This window comes from Peromyscus californicus, unplaced genomic scaffold (genome assembly GCF_007827085.1).
Source record: "Peromyscus californicus insignis strain IS unplaced genomic scaffold, ASM782708v3 Scaffold_14__1_contigs__length_90479793_seg_2, whole genome shotgun sequence".
NCBI classification, from domain to species: domain Eukaryota; kingdom Metazoa; phylum Chordata; class Mammalia; order Rodentia; family Cricetidae; genus Peromyscus; species Peromyscus californicus.
Genome location: NW_026294436.1, coordinates 75035505 through 75055351, shown reverse-complemented (window position 1 = coordinate 75055351; position 19847 = coordinate 75035505). Strand labels below are relative to the sequence as shown.

The 19847-nt window shown below is 45.5% G+C and overlaps 1 protein-coding gene across 1 annotated transcript in view; it reads left to right on the top strand.

Annotated features, from left to right (window-relative positions):
• The first annotated feature begins 828 nt into the window (after positions 1-828).
• Prox1 (prospero homeobox 1) overlaps positions 829-19847 on the top strand; it is a 52875-nt gene continuing 33856 nt past the window's right edge. Inside the window, exons 1-5 of the mRNA XM_052737989.1 lie at positions 829-1338; positions 1467-1578; positions 4657-4782; positions 9197-10990; positions 17876-17981. Coding sequence (XP_052593949.1) covers positions 9264-10990; positions 17876-17981 — 1833 coding nt within the window. The 5' untranslated portion in view covers positions 829-1338; positions 1467-1578; positions 4657-4782; positions 9197-9263. The remainder of the gene's footprint in view (positions 1339-1466; positions 1579-4656; positions 4783-9196; positions 10991-17875; positions 17982-19847) is intronic.

Below are 19847 nucleotides of genomic sequence, written 5' to 3'. Positions count from 1 at the left end.
TGTGTAAATTCTATATTGGACTAATTTTTTTTTTAACCACCCTGGGATGCGTGAACCGAAGAAGGGTGACTGGGAAATGATGTTTGCAGCGTATGTGGCAACTTTGCCTACAATTCAAGTGACATTTTTAAAGGTAACCAAGGATGAGTACTGTCTTCCTATACATTTTGGTGTCTGATTGACTGGGACTCAGTCAATCGTAGGTAGAGAGAGCCTTTAACATCGGATTTAGCGGCCCCAGTGTGGAATCTCTGACACCTACTTTTTAAACCCTAAACCTACCTGTGTTTGCCCATCCTCTTTAAAAGGAAGCCAGACTGACAGGTCTTACTGATACTATCTATGATCGGTTCCAAAGCGGAACGATTTGCAGCCCCCCCCAACACACTCCCTCCTTTATACCACCCCCCCCTTTAAAACCTCCACTTTTTCTTTGCTATAGTTTCCCATGCCTTCCTTCACTCCAGTCTGGGGAGCGCTCCCTTAACTCCGCCGCTGGGAGAACTCCATCATCCATATCAGTGAAATGGAAAAAAAAAAAAAAACCACCTTGGTCCTGGAAGAGCCAGTGTGAGCCCGGCGCCGCGGTGCACAACGCCCGCAGATGGCTCGCGGCGGCCGGAGCGCGGCGATCCAGGCGCCCCAAGCAGTGGCAGGGCGGGGTGGGGGCCGGGGCTGGAGGCCGGGGCGGGGAAGCGCGGGGCCCCTCTCCCCTCCTCTCTCCCCAGCCCCTCACCCCCACCCCTTTTATATATATGTATTTTTTTTTTCCTCCCAAGTTCTCTTGCCTCGCTATCCCCCCTTGAATCCGAAGGCGCCTCGCGATTGGGTGCTGGGGCCGGGTACGTCAGTGGGACTGTGACGTGCAGTCTTCCTGTTTCCTTCAGCTGTGTCTTAAAGTAAATCTTGTTGTGGAGCGGAGCCCTCAGCTGAGAGAGCGCTGGGAAAGCGTCCGCCACTGCAGCCTGGGAAGCCGCGCGGCGCACACGAGCCTCACCGCCGCGCCCGCTGCGCCTCGGGCCACCGCGCGGCGCGCCACGCTCCAGCCCTCGCCTCCTCCTCCGCTCCTCGGCTTTCTCTCTTCTTTCCCCGGCTCCGGGCTCTGCCCTGCACGCCTCTCCCCTCCCCTCCTCCTTTCTCCCCTCTCCTCTCAACACTCGCCCGGCTCACTCGCTCTCGCACAGACTCACCGACCCCTGGGCCAATTATCACCCGTAAGACATCACCGCGTGCGCGCGTGGGTTTCTTCTCTCTGCCCGAAAGAGAGAGCGAGAGGAAGAGAGAGAGAGAGGGAGAGAGAGAGAGTGTGTGGCTGCGCCCTGCTGCTGCCCGCACCGCGTAAGTATCTTCACCCGGTCGCTGTCCCCTCCCCTTTTCCAGAACCGCTTGCACTGGCTTGTTCTTGAATGGGAAGGAGAGAGAAGAGCCTCCCGTTACTCACACCCGTGTAAACATTCTTTTTCCAGGGGGAAAAAATGGTGTTATTTACATGAATCGTAATCAAATAGCCTCTAAAAACAGTTTTCTAAGCAGGAGCCTCAGTGGAACTCCGCGCTCCGCTCCTCCCAGTTACGAAGAGTAAGTGATCCGCTTGGCTTTTATTTCTTTCTCGTGCTGGCTGGTGGCTGGGGTGGTGGTGGCGATGGGGGGAGGCTGGCGTTGCCGGACTTGTCGCTGATCTTGTCACCTTTTGTGTACTGTGCCTGGGGTGCGCTGAGGCTCTGGCTTCCTTTTTTATTTTTATTTTTATTTTCCTTTCACTCTTCTCAGGAGAGGGGGCCGCGAGGGGGACCGAGTCCTTTTTTGTTGTTGTTCTTGTAGATTTCTTGCGGTCTCCCTAGCCTCCTTCCCTTCTCCCGGGGTTGAAACTCCAGGGCCTGTCCCGGGTCCCTTCCCTTTGTCTTGTTTATTCTAGCTGCCTTTCTTCCCGGCTTTTCCTATTTGCTTGGTGTTTGCATACCTTTCACTTCTCCTTTTTAACCCGGGGCCGAGGGCCGGCCGTGGGGAGGAGGGAGGGGAGGGGGGTGCACCCGGTGACTTTCCTCTCCCTGCGCGTTCAGAGCTGGGAGCTTGCACCCGGCTCTTCATCCGAGGAGGGACGAGTGGAGGGACGGTCCCGAGGAGCGAGCGCCGCCGTGCCCCTCCACCCAGTCTGCGCGCCTCGCTGGGAAGCACAGAGTAGGGCGAGTTGGCCCAGGAGCCTCAGGAGTCGCCCCTGGGGCCATCGGGACGCGGCGCTGCGGAGGGCCGGCCCCGGGTCGGGGTGTGCTTGGGCCGCCCATAGGCGAGCAGAAGCCCCCAGCCATTACCAGCACTCCCGGGTAGTGGGCAGCTGCGCTCCGGCCTCGGCTGGGTAGTGCTACTGTGTTGCCCCAGTTCCTAGGGCTGGGGAGGGAGGAGAAGAGCCCAGCGGAGTGGAGAGGTGAGAGTGATTGTTGCTGAGAAGAACGGCGTGGAGGGCGGGAGGAAGGGGGAGAGCTGCTATCTTGCCTGAACAGACAAGGAGAAGGGACGGGGGAGGGGGGCGGTAGACATCACCCAAAGTCCAGCTGAGCAAGTTGTCGTCGCTTCGACAGTGCCAGCCAGTTGGTCCTGCTAAAACTGAGCGCCTGTACCGAGAGCGAAGGGGGCCTGGAGAGAGCATCGAGCCACACTCAGACTCTCCCGCCCCTGGCCAGCTTCTTGGGAAGTTGAGTCCTCTGGGCAGACTCAGGCAGAAGCAGAAGGAGGGGCTGGAGGACAGTCTTAAGCAGCCCAAGGAGGCCGGTTGATGTGTGAAACTGCTATTCTTGGCAGCCCAGAGCCCTTCGCCTCAGGGAAGGCTGGAAACTCACCTGCTTACTTACATTTTTCCGAGAACATCTGTGTTGTCTCCTTAAGCTTATGAAAATAGAGCAGGCCCAGGGTGGCCTCCTCTCAAAGTCAAGGCTAGAAGAGTCTCCGCGTCTTGTTCTGTCTCCTCCCTAGCCCTCCCTCCTTTTACCACCCCGATCGTACCCCTCTGTTAAAAAAAAAAATCATTTCCTCTCCTAAACCAGGCAGACAAAAGTCTGTTAGCAGAATGCGCATGGGCAGGGCTGGACAGGTGTGTTGTGTCAAGAGAGACAGGTGCAAGTTTCCTGGGTGTCTGTGTTTCTGTACAGCTCCAGACCACAAGGCTTCAGGGCTGAAGAGGTTCATGAATTTATGGTGGTTCTGGTTAATGGGATTGCTAGGCTAATGGGAATCGGGCTGTTGTGTTCTGAGCCCTTGCCATGAGATTTTTTTTTTTTTTTTTTGTGGAGGTGGGGGTTGTATGTATTTGTTTATTTGTCTTAAGGATGTTGGCAGGTGACTGCTAAGGCCCTGTCTCAGGCTTCTGTCTGCCAAAAGCACACCCCACTTCAGGGTAGCAGGTGGAGGGAGCTGACTTTCTCTTTGCCTCCCTCCAGTTCATGCTTGTCTGGCAGGTCAGTGCTTAGCAGAGATGGGGGCAGGGAGATCCTTTGTGTGTGTGTGTGTGTGTGTGTGTGTGTGTGTGTGTGTGTGTGTGTGTGTGTGTGTGTGTGTATTTTGGACAGCAATGGGTAGCTTGTAACTGCCCCAAATACCAAAGTCAGTTCACAAGTGTGACTTGCTGTTAAAGCTTGTGTTTGTAGTTCTTTCCCTGCCTGCCCAGAAAGAATAGGGTTGTGCCTAAACTCTTTCAAGCCCTGTGTTAAATACTCTCATAAAGTGAACTGTGCCTGTCACTGTATCAGACATGTGCCAGGTGTCCTAGAAAGGACTTTGATGGAGAGGGAGAATCTGAGTCTGTGCTAAGGAGCTGGGCTCTGGCGATGTGATGGAGGACACGGGCAGGCAGTTCGATGAAGAGTTTTTTGCAAGAACTTCTGAGTGTTTTCAGAATGAAACAGGCTGCGTGCAGTGAGAAGGAAGAAAGCTTGTGTGCCAGGGAAGATGTTGGGAGTTCTGTGTAAGTGCTGTGTCTGGGTGTCTGGGTTCTTAAAACTTGACCTTCTAGGCTGTTGGTTAAACAGTTGACTTCCTTAAGTTGAACTGTGTGGGAGTAGGTCAGATGGCGGACAGTTTTTGTTGGTTAGTTTTGCTGTTTGGAGGTTATCTCCGTTTCCATGAAAATGACAGGTACGTGTCACTTAGTCTTAACTTAAGCATTAGTCACCTTCTACCCCCTCTCAGCTTCCTAGCACTTTCTTTGTATGCTTTTGAAGATTTTTGATAATTAAAATGTCATCCATAGCTATGTTCGTATGCCTTATTTTTAATAGGCGTTAGTCATGCTTGGCGCTTATTGATATTTTATGTGCCCGTTATGCAGAATTCTATTTAGTTTAATCACCACCTTGTGGGGGGAAAGTCATGCATACACAACATGCATCTTTGTTCTCCGTGTGTCCATTTGCTAGCTCGGCTCCGCTGCAAGCCGCTGTGCAACCTTCAAACCTCCACTAACTCACTCTGTAAGTTGCTAGGCTCCTTCTCATTTGTTCAGAACTCATCAAGTCCCTTCTTACGAATTTCCTCTACTATTTTAAGCATGGTCTCAACTATGTACTATCAATATTAAAATTTGTACTATTCAGTATTCTTAAAGAAATTATAACATGTTAGTGATGTTATAGTGTGAAAACAGGTTATTCATGATTGTTGTTATAGGTTTCAAATGCAGTAAAGTGGAAGGTGACATAGAAGAAATTTCTCCAATCTCATTGCCTAGTGCATTCCAAAGCTTTGAAGGATATTTTGAGTATTTTGGTTTTTCTGCAAAAAGAAAAAAAAAGTGTGAGTGCATTTTTTTAAGATTATTTCTCACATTCTTGTATTTGCCCAATTTGATATTTTGAGTATTTTGGGTTTTCTGCAAAAAGAAAAAAGTGTGAGTGCATTTTTTAAGATTATTTCTCACACTCTTGTATTTGCCCAATTTGATGAATTGCAACTTTTAAATAAGTGGAAATCAATATCTTGGGCAGGTCTCAGAAAATGTTCTGTGTTCATTTTTCAAGTGAAAAATGAATGGAATTTTAGATAGGACGGAGAAATAGCAAATGAAATGGTTACAATTTGGAACCTTTTATTGTAAAAGGAAATTTAAAAGTTGTATCAATAAGATCTCAATCTTTAAAGTATCAACTTATGCCCAGTAGGTTTTCTTAGCCTTATAGCATGTAAAAATATCTCTAAATTAAAAGTTGTTAATTAGCAGAAATGCAGAAGGGGACAGCGAGTGATTAGTGTGTGTGTGTGTAAATAAAAGTACTTGATTTTCCCCTGTTGAATTCAGGCTGATTTTCAGAATGACTTAAAATATTGATGATGATATTCCTCTTGAAATCATATGACCAGCTTAACTCATTTAGAGGCCCCTTAAAGATGACTTTGTAAAAACAATGAAATCCAAGCCATTTCTTCAAATAATTTTATCAACCTGGACAGATATCTGATTAACTGAGGCAGGAAGCCATGCCAGCCTTACACTTCCCATGCCTCATAAAAGATCTGTCTGAACTATCTGGATAATTACCATAATGAAACACTTCTTTGTCTAGAATCTGGGCTCCAGATAGATGTAGTAAAAGTTGCACACCCCCTCCCCAAAATAACTTCTTTATTAAAGTTGAGCCCTGAGCCTCTTCTCTTCATATTGCTGTGTTCCTTTGGAATTCTGAATATTATTCTTTACAACAGCAATGTGCTCTGGCTCGGTCCTCCTTGTGGAACAGAGGACAGACACTGGGTTTCCAGGAGGCACCTTTAGGAGCAGTTAGATCTGATTGATCATGTCTTGAAGTTGTTTTCCCACTATTTTTTTTTTCTTTGTTAAGGAGGCATCTGCTGTGTTGTGTTATCTCTTGTACAGGTGTTGTTAGAGCGTGCGGTTAGGCCGCGAACCAACCAACGCAACACGTGTTTAATAATTTAACACTTTGACATAGATTTCCACATGAATTCAAGAGAGCTTTATATAACACGTGTATTTGGGAAGTAATCATTTGGTCCAGATTCTATTATCACTATTTTTCCATCTTCTTTATGCCATTTCTCAGCAGGACTGGCCCAAAGACTTTATATTGCCTGCTTAAGCCCCAAATCAATGTTAAAGTGAAAACATTATAAGAATCCATAGTAATTGGAGTTGAAAACCCACAGCTTAGTTCACATGCTAAGAGATGTGAAATTGGTGGATACCTCAGTGGGTTGACACTGTGGGTGACTGAGTCCTGATGTATCAGCCTAGAAACTACGGATTGGAAATTAGGGAAACCCTTGGAAAATGTTCTTAGCTGTTTTAATTTTACCATGGTCTCTTCATAGTGCATTTTGATGTGGAAATACATTTTTGTACATTCGGTTAATGAAATATGATGCTAGACATGTACTAGGTCAGCCACCTATTATTTTTTAATCTTGCCTATAATGTCCCTGGATTATGGCCCTGATGTGTATGGTCACTCTCCTTTTATTTATTTTTAAATATTAAGCTGTACGGAGAAATAAAATAATGTGTAGCTATTAACATAATGCCCTGTCTTGCTGGATAAAATGATTTTTCTCCACTTATTTTGACCTGTTGTTTACACCTCAACTGGACTTTTTACAGGGAGACCTAAAGTATTTGCATTCTCCTTGCCAAAAATAGAAATAAATCATTATTTAATTTTAAAATGATACCTGATTCAGATTTTTTAAAAAAAATCGATTTAGCTTGGTGAATTTGGAGGGAGTTATAGGATATTGGGTCTCAGTGGGCCTAGTGTGTATGTTTAATTAATATTTACTCTCCACTGAAGATAAAAGAGTGGTGTTGTCCTACCTTAGAAGAGCCCAGCCTCCTCTTGGCTCTGGCTTGAGACAGGGATGCAGCTGTTGATACCTAGGCTACACGAGAGGAAGCACAGTTGACGCAGAGGTGAATGGCAGCTGTGGGAGGAAGGATGCCTGGGATGACCTTGTGCTCATCCACACACTGGCATGTCCTCTGGGAGCCTCTGCTCCAGAGGTGTTCTGCAGAGTCCAAGATGGGCAGGAGGGAAGGCCAGTCTGGGTAGCATGGTGTGTGTGTGTGTGTGTGTGTGTGTGTGTGTGTGTGTGTGGCGGGGGAGGGGGGCGTACAGCAAAGAGCTTCAGTCTTCATTGGAGGTCTCTGTGCTTTGCAGGTGATATTGAACAGAGAAAAAAGATTTGCGCACACATACAAATGATGTAAAAAAAACCTTAAAATAATGGCAAGGAGCCCTGGTCTTGGGAAGCTAATATATGCACAAAAGAATCTTCCTCAGTACCACCCATATCCAAGTATTTCTGGGACTCAGAAATCACCCGTTTTCTGTTCTTGCTCTCTCCTGACAGCGGCACCTGCTTCACCTGGCAGGCTCAATATGCTGTCAGCAAAATACGTGCGGTGGGTTTTGTCATCCCCAAACCAGTTGTATTATTAGTGAATGAGGAGCCTCAGTTGCTCTGAACTTAATTTTGAACCCAGTATTAAAGTCATTGAGATCCCAAATTCCAACTCAAATTCAGGAAATTTTGCCTTGAAGTGTTTCACACTCAGACGTACAGAGATCTCTAGAAAGAACCACCACCTTGCCTCAGGACACCCTGAAGCAGGCTCTTCTAAATATATTTTGTCTTCAGAGAAAAACACCAAGAGCAAGCAGCATGGTGAAATAGTTGTCATGAAAAAAAAAAAACCCAACATATTGTTGCCATGTAAGCATGGAGCATTTTCTTGATTTTTACAGATTATTTCATGCTGAAATTATGCCTATTTGCATGGGTAGTCATTCTTTAAAACTAGCCACAGATGTACTCCTAGGGAGCACGTAGATGTTTTTACAGGTGAACCGAAAGAGATGGGAGAGATTCCAAGCACTCCACACGCTGCCTTTGGCAATGGACCCTGTTATTGTGAAGATGTGGTCTGTTAAGCAAATTCGAAGTTCAATATCAGATAAACCCGGCATGAAGGCAGTATTTTCATTTTCTTCATAAAACGTTAATTGTAAACAAAAAGATGTGCTTTTTTTTGCATGCATATAAAATCTGGAGCTAGTTACTAAGTGGCACAATGTATCAAGGGCCTTTGATAAAATGTAGGCAAGGATGTTTCCTTTTAATATCTTGCCCCCTAAAACAATGCTAGTTCACTTACAAAGAAGCCATCTCCCTTTCTCATATATTTGATTGATATTTTTTTTTTATATCTTTCTCCAGTTGCTTCTTCTGTTTGGCTTCCCTACCCCTTCCCCTGCTTTCCTTGGCATAGGCAACAATATCTACAAATGGTATATATTTAAGAGTTTCTTAGCCGTTTGAAGTACGGTTTTGGCAGATTTTACCAGAACAAAACTGGTACTAAAGATGTGTGTATTCTTGCCTGGCCCAGTAATGCACTGTTCCACATACTGGCTCCCAATATGTAGCAACAGCCAGTCTAACTTTCTAACAATTGCAGCCACCAAAAGGATACTGTGACCATTTCTAAACATGTCCTTGCTATATGTGGACACAGCAACAGATACCATACCTGTGAACTCACTGATCAAAACCCATAACTGTGCTAAGTAAGCAATGCTGAACAATGAGTATCTGCCTTTATCTCCGTGTTTCACAGACCAGTAACATTCTTCCCATTTCACATATGACAAGATTGATTTTTAAATTCAGTAATAAAAGTGTGTGCTAAATATCTGCATCTATTTGAGCCTTCCCTTCCTTCAGTAACATGAATGCCCCAGTGCTTTCCAGATCAGATCTTCATCCAAATTTCATGCGGCCTCAAAAATTTAACCCTGTTTCTTAAGTGTAACCCACTCCCCTCTTCTTTTATAATAAGAATCTCAATGCCCCCAGATTTAATCAATTGCTCGTCAGAGGCTGTGTTCTTCTAATCTGCCATTTCTTCCAAAGATAAACAGTATCATTTTAGGCATTTGTGAAAGAGAATCATATTACTGGTGCTTAAGCAGTTTTTGCTTTTTTTTTTTTTTTAATCTTAATCCATCTTAAACCAGTGGAGCAGAAATATTTAAAAATGTTTCATTTCAAGCGGAGTTCATGATAAATTGCAATAATTGTGATGTGCCATAAATCCCAGAGCCTATGCATTTTGCATTTGATTCAGGATTGAGGTCAGGAAATTTGGAGAAATTTAAAGAAAATGATTCATCAGTCCTTTTGTTCTGTTGGCCAGGGTCCCGGGATTCTTGAGCTGTGCCCAGCTGACGAGCTTTTGAAGATGGCACAATAACTGTCCAGTGATGCCTGACCATGACAGCACAGCCCTCTTAAGCCGGCAAACCAAGAGGAGAAGGGTTGACATTGGAGTGAAAAGGACAGTAGGGACAGCATCTGCATTTTTTGCTAAGGCAAGGGCAACATTTTTCAGTGCCATGAATCCCCAAGGCTCAGAGCAGGATGTTGAATATTCTGTGGTGCAACACGCAGATGGGGAAAAGTCGAACGTACTCCGCAAGCTGCTGAAGAGGGCGAACTCGTATGAAGATGCCATGATGCCTTTTCCAGGAGCAACTATAATTTCCCAGCTGTTGAAAAATAACATGAACAAAAACGGTGGCACCGAGCCCAGTTTCCAAGCCAGCGGCCTCTCCAGCACAGGCTCCGAAGTACATCAGGAGGATATATGCAGCAACTCTTCAAGAGACAGCCCCCCAGAGTGTCTTTCCCCTTTTGGCAGGCCTACTATGAGCCAGTTTGATGTGGATCGCTTATGCGATGAGCACCTGAGAGCAAAGCGCGCCCGGGTTGAGAATATCATCCGGGGTATGAGCCATTCCCCCAGTGTGGCGTTAAGGGGCAATGAAAATGAAAGAGAGATGGCCCCGCAGTCTGTTAGTCCCCGAGAAAGTTACAGAGAAAACAAACGCAAGCAGAAGCTGCCCCAGCAGCAGCAACAGAGTTTCCAGCAGCTGGTTTCAGCCCGAAAAGAACAGAAGCGAGAGGAGCGCCGACAGCTGAAACAGCAGCTGGAAGACATGCAGAAGCAGCTGCGCCAGCTGCAGGAGAAGTTCTACCAGGTCTATGACAGCACCGACTCTGAAAATGATGAAGATGGCGACCTGTCTGAAGACAGCATGCGATCGGAGATCCTGGATGCACGGGCCCAGGACTCGGTGGGGCGCTCAGACAATGAGATGTGTGAGCTGGACCCGGGGCAGTTCATCGACAGGGCTCGAGCCCTTATCAGGGAGCAGGAGATGGCCGAGAACAAGCCGAAGCGAGAAGGCAGCAACAAAGAGAGAGATCACGGGCCAAACTCCTTGCAGCCAGAAGGCAAGCATCTGGCAGAGACCTTAAAACAGGAGCTGAACACGGCCATGTCACAGGTCGTGGACACGGTGGTCAAAGTCTTCTCAGCCAAACCCTCTCGCCAGGTTCCTCAGGTCTTCCCACCTCTCCAGATCCCCCAGGCCAGATTCGCAGTCAATGGGGAAAACCACAATTTTCATACGGCCAACCAGCGCCTGCAATGCTTTGGTGACGTCATCATTCCGAACCCCCTGGACACCTTTGGCAATGTGCAGATGCCCAGTTCCACAGACCAGACGGAAGCACTTCCCCTGGTGGTCCGCAAAAACTCATCCGAGCAATCTGCCTCTGGCCCAGCCACTGGTGGCCACCACCAGCCCCTGCACCAGTCGCCTCTTTCCGCCACCGCTGGCTTCACCACCCCGAGCTTCCGCCATCCCTTTCCCCTGCCCTTGATGGCCTACCCATTTCAGAGTCCACTAGGTGCTCCCTCCGGCTCCTTCTCGGGAAAAGACAGAGCCTCTCCCGAGTCCTTAGACTTGACGAGGGACACAACGAGTCTGAGGACCAAGATGTCATCCCATCATCTGAGCCACCACCCCTGTTCACCAGCACACCCACCCAGCACCGCAGAAGGACTCTCTTTGTCACTCATAAAGTCTGAGTGTGGAGATCTTCAAGATATGTCCGACATCTCACCTTACTCGGGAAGCGCAATATCCTTTTATCTTTCCCCTCAAGAACAAACATAAACAAAGCTCCCTCCCCCCGCAACACACACAAAGCTTAGATGCCCACACTATATAGGATGACCTATGTCAATATGGTTTTTGGCGTGTTCTGTGGGGTTTAGTTTTGTTTGAGTTTGGGGACTTTGAGACAGGGTTTTACTCTGTAGCCCAGACTGGCCTGGGTCCCCTGAGGTGCTCAGAGGACAGGCATGCACCACAGTGCACTGCCAGTACCTTCTTAAGAATGTAGTCTTTCCTATTACTTAACATATTAGTCCTGTAGGAGCCATGCGCTGGGTGTTTCTGATTGCAGAGAAACTTAAAAACTAACTCCAGCATCTCTGCAACTTGGACAAGTACATAACTGCCTCTAGGAACTTCTGTAAGACAATTTCCCAACAGCGATTTTTCCTGCCTTTCTTCCTATGTGACTCTCTTGTCTCCTTTCTTGAGAGCAGATGGAGTGGGGGGAACGATATGTTGTCAATACTGAATTTTATAACGATGGTAAGTTTTAGGACAGAAATAAGGAGAAAAGCCAGTTTTCAGACCTGTGATTCCACCAAGAATTCTCACTGCCAACTGCCTTTGAGGTCACTGTGGCCTCAGAGGTCTGACTAGATCTCACGAAGACAAGGAGGCTGTGGGATAACCATGAGTGTGGGGAGGGCTTGCATTCTGTCTTTAATCTTAAGTGAGACTCTTTTTTTTTTTTTTTTAAAGGAAATGGGCAGGTACTGATTTATTCAGACGGCGTCAGCCTCTCTGTATCACCAAGGTCTGTTCTGTGGGTCTGGGGCAGCTGCCTGTACGCATGAGTGACCTCTGCTCAGCCAAACACAGAAATCTTTTGTCCTAACATACACAAAGCAAATTATTTTGGAAAACGAGAGAACACAGTTAAATCTAAAACTCGGCTGTATAAAAATGGCCTCTTTAATGACTCTTTTCCATCCTGAACCTGACTCTTAGGTAGAGATGTCAATTATATTTTTAGCAGATCTGTCTTGTACTCCAGTGATTTTTAATCCATAACTTTTTTCTTCTACAAGTCAGTCATATATATATATATATATATATATATATATATATATATATATATATAGTGGTTGTTTGTCTTTTGTGTGTGTGTGTGGAATAGTAGCATTTGGGGGCAGGTGGAGACATGCCTCTTGTATAATAAATTACCAGATGGATATAAAATTTAGCAATTAAGTTGGCTGTTACTAAATTGAGGATTTTGAGCAATAATCTTGCTGACAGAGATTGACATTTTAGTAGCAGAGCCCACTCCAGAGGCTGCACAGAGATCCAAGTCCCCAGGATGACAGAATTATGCTCTCATTCCTCCAGGACAGCCATGGTGGATTGGTAAAGTGAGCTAAAGCCACAAGTATGAGACCTCTTGGGCCACTAAGCCCAGAATCTCTTCCCAGCCCTATGAAGACAAGAACATCTCAGGCAAAGACCCTGAGGTCTTAGATCTGAGTCTGAACCTGTTTGCTGGTTCAACCTCCGTTTTTCAAAAGCTAAAATTCAGTGCGCCGAAAGTTAAGCCTGTCGGTTGCGTTCTGTATCACCAGCTGGCAATGCATTTTGCTCAAAGCCACCGGTGCAGAGCTGCTGGGCAGGAGGAAGGGGAAGGAAGGAGATAGGATGGCTTGATCAGTTGTCAACCTAGCCGAGAACACCATCTTGTTAGCTGATTTATGTCTAAGGCTAGACTCCTTGCACCTCAGAGAACTACATTTTAAAACAAATAGGAAAGTAGCAGTGGTTGTTGCCCCCCGCCCCCACAGTAACATGCTCCTCTTAGTGACCAGTTAAGCTAAGTTTCAGAATCCTGAAAGTACACAGAAACGTCTTGCTGAGAACACCAGCTTTCTGAGTTTGGACTTAGTATCCTGATCAGACAATTGTAATCATGCCCCTTTTTCTTTCACTTGGTCTTCTAGGGAGAGAAAAGTCTTTGGTTGGCTTTAAGTATTTGCTAAGGTCACTGTGCTGTCCTTCTCTCTAAATCCCCTGAGGAATTTTGAGGATTTGAAGGGGAAGAGTCTCTTCTCCAGGGTGACTTTTCCTGTGTCCTGCTGTATACAGCCTCTTCTGAACAGTGATGGCAGGAGACACCCATGTGGGCCTGAAGTACAGGTTTTTATGTCTGGGGTTGCTTCCTTCCTTCAGGCTCCATGGCCTTGGACCTCTTGTAATTAGCCATTTTGTTTCTTACATTTTGGCCTCCTAACCTCTGGATTTCTGCTCTCCTCTACTCCATGTCCCTGTGACTGGCCAGCTTGTTACTAGCTCAGGTCTTGGGAAAAGGACAGGCAAGCCACAGCAGGAAACCGGTTCCCACTTAGCACTTGATCCCCTGGGTGTGGCTGGCCTGACACACACTCCTACTGCTCTACAGAACCGTTCTATCTGTTCTGTTTTAGACAAAATAAATAAATAAATAAACCTCAAGCTTTGATTGATAAAATCTTGAGGAATCACAGCAAGTAATGTTTTACTTCAGTTTTTAGACTGCGAGGCCTTAGTGGGGAAATACTGATCCAATGAGTAGAAATGTGCTGGGATGGTACATGAGGACCGCCAACCATTACTGTGCTTTCAAAGTTCTTTAAATTGTCATGAATAACTTCCGTTTTTAGACCCTCAGCATGCTAGGGATTGAACCCAGGGTCTTGTACATGTTAGGTGAACAGCCTGTCCACTGAACAATCACTCCAGGGCTGCATAATCTCTCCCTTCAAGAACACTTCTTTCTTACTCCAAAGGGCATTCCTGTTTCTCAGGGAAGTCGCCATGATAAAGAACAGTACTGAATGCCGGCTTCTCAAGTGGCCCCAGTCTCCGGTGAACACGTTTGTCATATATGTTTGCAATACTAGGCTCACGGCCTTGTAGTCCCTCCAGAAGGAAGGAAGTCAGGGTTGTGTTTGTGGTAAATGGAACCTCAGTGCACCTGGTCAAAAAGCTTGTGTCTTGGGCATAAAACAGTGTGTTCAATATCTTTGCAAATGAATCCGTTTAATCAAATACTAAGTTTTATTCAAATTCCCAAAGAATCACTAGCCAATTGTCTTTCTTTGTGATGTTCCTTGTCTCACATCTTCTTTGCATCTCAAGAAAAATAGCCTTGTGTGTGCCTTTCACATTTGCATCCACCCAGCTCAAGTCCAAGGTTGTCAGATGAACCATTAAGAGATGTGCAGCTGGAGGTCCTCAGCCTTTTCTCTGGGATTGACATTTGCGAAGGATGTCTCACGAATATTCAGGGTCGAGAGGGGAAAACTGTTTCATGGCACGAATCAAAGTCCAGCCATGAAACACCAGTTTAAAATGATTGTTTTTGTGTTTGTTCTTTTTGGTTTGTTGAGAGAAAGTCTCACTATGTAGCCTAGTCTGGCCTTGAGGTCACAACAGTCCTCCTGCCTCAGCATCCCTCATGCTGGGAGATAGGTGTGAAGTGTGATCTTTGACATTTTTAGAGGCCTTGAAGGGCCTTGGAATTTAACACATAGATGAAATCTTGAATGGCTATAAGCACCTAACCATCTGGGTGGGGGTGGGGGGAGAGTCATTAAAACAGACAAACAAACAAACAAACAACCTCCACAGCTCTCTGCTGATGTCGGACTCCTCCTGGTAGAGGGACAGCCTGCTCCATTGCCGTCACTAAATGAGAGTTTAGCTCTTTTCCTTCCATCCATTGAATTTTCTTAGGAAAGCCTCAGAGCAGCAAATCAGAGAAGGACAATTCTTTCCAGAGTTTCAAAGTGTTTAGAACATGGGATAACCGTCTTGCCCGTGTGGAAATCAGCTTGAAACTCAGAGTTGAGCTAGGGGAATTCTTTTTCCTTCCTGTAGCCTTCAGGGCCTATTCTTCCTGCATTTGCCTTTTTGCTGCCTGAGCTGTTCCTGCCGCGGCTGCTGTTGAGGTAAGGTTATATTGTGCTTGGTAAACAAACCGCATTGAGACTCTCAGGTTGTTTGGGCTCTCAGGTCCAGCTGTACCCCTCTCCTTTCCTGATCCTTTATATGCCAAGCAGATGTCTTTCATTAATTTATGGATTTATCATCTTTTCTTTTTTCCTTTTCTTTTTTTTTTTTTACACCTGGCAGCCGTCTCAAGTTTCTTCAGTTATTGTCTATTTTGCATTACACATAGAATTGAATGTCATCTGTCTTCACAAAGCTGAGGCTCAGAGAATTGAGGCGAGCTGTGTGAGCTGCCGGGACAGCGCTTGTTTGCACCCCCTCCCCTCCCCCACCCCTTCACCTCCTTAATATTTATTTGTGCTCATTTTCTTCCCTGGCCTTGAATGGAGCTTAGCTCGTGTTCAGTACAGCTGTATGTTTACTGAATCTATTCCATCGTGAGTCATTGTGCGTGTGTAAGTATCCAGGAAACAGCTAGTGCTTTCTTGGAAGAGCAGTCGCTTTCAGCACAAGCACTTAAAAGGGAAATTAACCAATTGGTCAGTTCAGATTGATTTTGAGGAGGGGAAAAAAAAGGATTATCTAACTGCTGGCTTTTAAATGTTTCATTAGCTATTTTTAATAGTTTATTAGAAACATATATTTTATGAGATTTTCATCTTAATTACACAAAGATCCAGAGGGACAGAGACAGGTTCTGTGTCCTCTTTGGGCAGATGGTGCCAGGTATTACCAACCAGAAACATCTTTAAGCAAAAACTTGAGCAATCCAAATCAGAATAATGATTTTCTTCATTAAATAAAAAGCTTCTAAATTCTGATTTTTTAAAAAAATGGATTTTTTTAAATACAAAAAGCTAAAATATCTTAACAAAATTTAGATGCATGGAAAGCCCCAGGGTATTTGGGCATCTTTGTGCCTCTCTTAGACACACAACCAAACAGATTGTCTTTTGTATGACACCAAATCTACAAGATTCGGGACTTAGAATCACAGGCAGAGCCCTCTGAAAGAAAAGATTAGAACCCAGATCGAAGATATTCATCCAAGTTTGGGCTCGCTTAAAACTCTTATCATGAGGCTGAGAGACAGCTTGCAACTATGATTTCACTTATCCATTTGGGCAGATGGTCCTGAAGTGCCCGGCTCCTTTCGTCGTCTCCATCAGTCTAATGGAGGTTACTAGAGGGCCTTTCAGCTTTTCCTTGGCACAACAAGTATGTCAGTCATAAATTATCGTCTTTGTAATCATTAAGGACCTTAAACAAAAACACAAGTCCAGTTAAGCTGCTTTGGCTTGCACATAGAAAAATCAAAATTTCTTTCTTCAGTGTTTATTCTCAGTTAAACACACACACACACACACACACACACACACACACACACACACACACACACAAAGCCACAACAGTTAACTTTTTTATTTAAACACAACGGTGATCTTCTTTTTTTCCTTTAACAGCATAGGCTGTACAGGAGGATGTTCTGAGAACACATTCATGGCAGAGTGTTTGGTCAGGAGTAGTCAAGAGCTTATCGATATTAATTTGATTATGAATCTTCAGATCCTTCCTGGTTCCCCACTATTCTTACAGTTCACAGTGCCGTTCCTAATGGAGGTCACTAGGAACCTGTTCTCTTTCTCAAATGTCTATGTTTATCTGACCTTTCTTCCTAAGGTGTGAAATTTTCCCAGGTAGCTAACTATGTGTGGGACACACACACACACACACACACACACACACACACACACACACACACAGACACCTTATTTTCTGTTTTCTATCTTTATTTTTTTCCCACTCTCCTTTAAGAGAGAGTCCTCAGAGGAGCCTCTAGGAAGGACCCTTAATTGACCTTGTGGGGGACCACATTGATTTTCTCCACGTGCATCTTCATCTCTGATAAATTATAAAGCCATTAATTTGCTGAGGAAATGGCAGGGCCAGGCTGCGGCACAGATGTGACCAGAGCCATCCCAGCTCGGAGCCTGCTGAGGAGTTGCCAAGAATCTGAGAGAGAATCAGGCAGCCTGGATTGTTATGGTTAGCCTCCCATTCTCCTGGGAACTGTTTTCGTTGCCACTGTTTACAGATCTAAAAGGTGATGATGTTTCCAGATAAATAGGCCTTCTTATTTGGGGTAAGTGGCTACTTATTGATCTGCTAACCCACATGTATTGATTTGTTAGCCCCCAACTACTGTGCCATTCTCAAAGGAGTTAACTATAAATCCAGGATGGGCAAATTGTATTTAGTGTTGAGCCGTCGCCTTAACAAAGGCAACACCCGCTTCTTGTTCTCTCATGCCGGACTGCCCCTCCCAAGTTGTTATTTTAAAAGAAACAGTTCAAAGACAATCGAAATGAGATAGGAAGAAACTGAGTCCTGAAGCCTCACTGTGACAGCGCTGCAGGTGAGAACATGGAGCTTGCATAACCACGTTCAAAATAAAGAGCTGTGTAGCTTTACCTAGGCCAGTGTGGTGATCTGCGGTAAACTGCAGCGTGTACAGAAAAAAGCAAACAGAATGGTAACTGCAGAGAAAGAACACAGCTCCTAGGTAAGACTCCTGCCGTGGCTTTAGGCTGGTCTGTCTCCTTAGCAACAAGTGAACAGTATGGATAGCATACTGGACTTCAAATGGGGGAGGAGGGCTTGGCCATCCTCATCAGGAAGTAGCCAAGAATCTGCAACTGAATTGTGCATCCTAACCATCCCCTTTGGCAATCCAAGACAGGTGGTGAGCATTCTAAACCCAAGGTGGCCAGTTAGTGATGGATTCCACAGTCTCTATGGATGACCACCCAGCTTTCCCAGGACTGCTTGTGGGACTCTAGACCTCTGAGTGTGTGTGGGGATGGGGACAGGAAGGATAGCCCCTTTCATTGAACCTTGTTTGTGCCTTAACTGGTTGCATCCTACATGCAGGAAGGGTTGTCGCCCAATCACTTGAAAAAGGCAAAGCTCATGTTCTTTTACACCCGTTACCCCAGCTCCAACATGCTGAAGACCTACTTCTCTGATGTAAAGGTAGGGACCGCTTTTATTACCCATCTTTCATTGTCTGTGGGTGCAACAGTGATCTGAACTCTCAGGAGTTCATGGAGATGCGTGTGGGGTCTTATGGCTACACCTGTGATGTGAATGATTGGCCGTACTTGTCCTGTCATCTAAAGGTGCGAGGCAAAGATACCACTTGTCTCTTAAGACCTAAGGGTGTTTCCCAAGTCGCATGTGGTACCAGTGCAGTCCAGGAGACTTTGCATGTTTTAGTAGCTTCCTGGATGAAATCTCCACTGGTAATGCCTGGATGTTCCAGGGGGGAAAAACAAACAACAAACAAACAAAAAAATCACCCCCCTCTGCAAACAGTAAACTGTTTCTGTTCTCGTTGGTTTCTCCGATTTGTGCCTCTGAAAGCTAACTCTTAGCACCTCCTCTGCCCCTGCTGAAAGGAGTGAACACTGAAATTCTCTATGCAGTAGCTGCTTAAAAACAAAAGTGATGATTGTCTCTTACTTACAACTTAATTTGTTGTTGATGTAGAGTACACTGAGCATAAGGGGGATGAATAAAGTGACAGATTCAGGACACATTATTCAAATGAGGATATGAAAGCTGTCGGCCTACAGCTGCAGCCCCCCTCGTTCTACAGAATACTGGGACCTCCTGGTTTTCTCTGTGCGTGCGCATGCGCGTGTGTGCGTGCGTGCGTGTGTGTGTGTGTGTGTGTGTGTGTGTGTGTGCACGTGCATGTGTGCATGGGTGTTGTATGTGGGTTTGAAGTAGTTATTTGCATCAACTTGAAGTTGTGTTAATCATCTGTAACTTTTTAAAAAACATAGACTGGGTCTTGGTGATTATAATGACACAGTGTCATTATCCAAGGAATTGATAAACATTACATTAGCTGAGATTGGTTTGGGGGGTTGAGAGGTTCCCCCCTCCCCAAGCCCTTCCCCTGCCTACCTCAGTGTATACAAGTTCTGATTTCTTCAACCATGCTCTCACAAGCCACCGATGGGCCTGTTCTTCTCCCTCTCCCTCCCTCCCAGCTTGTCTGCATCTCATACCCAGGTCGAGACTACAGCTGTGTTTCTGCAGGCTAGTTTGTTAGTTTCTGTCACTAATGCTTAACTTGGCCTTCTGGGAGACGTTTTGTTTTTCTTCCTGTTTGCTTCTGAACTGTGCATTAACTTCAGCGTCTTCTCTCTTGCTGTGTTGCTTACGTGGGAGGCGTGTTCTTCCCCTCATCCAGCACCAACCCACTGGACAAGGTGGGGATGGTAGCCCAAGGCTGAAGAAGGAACCATAGGCACACAAAAAGCTGGTGCCATAGGGGGTCAGGAAAAGGACTTGAATTTGCTGGATGGCACTCTGCAATAGATTTATTGGTTAGAACAAGTGGTTGAGGACTGGCCAGTTTTGGTCTCACAGGCATGCCCATTGAGACCAAAATTGACATTGGGGCAGGACATTGCCATTCTCAAAGTTCATACTCAGGAACTGAGTTTTAGTTTAGCAGTAGTGATAAACACACACACACACACAAACACACACACACACACACACACATCACATCACAAAAATAATTTTCATAATGTTTTAAAATAAATTAGGGCACATTCATAGATATCCTTGATTGTCAGTTGGATATGCCTGAAAGCCTTCTAGGACCTGGCCAACCTCTCTTTGGTTCTAAAAAGGAGACAAGGATGGTTATAATTGTGTGCACCGTGTGCACACATGTATGAGTCTTGTTACCTCCTGATTCTCCTCTCTTACTGAAATGATCTGTTGCATTTTTATAACATTATGACATTGCCTCATATATTTTTATATAGCACCTTCCATCCAGAGATAGACCGAAGAACTTTTTGAACACAGGGTCACTCA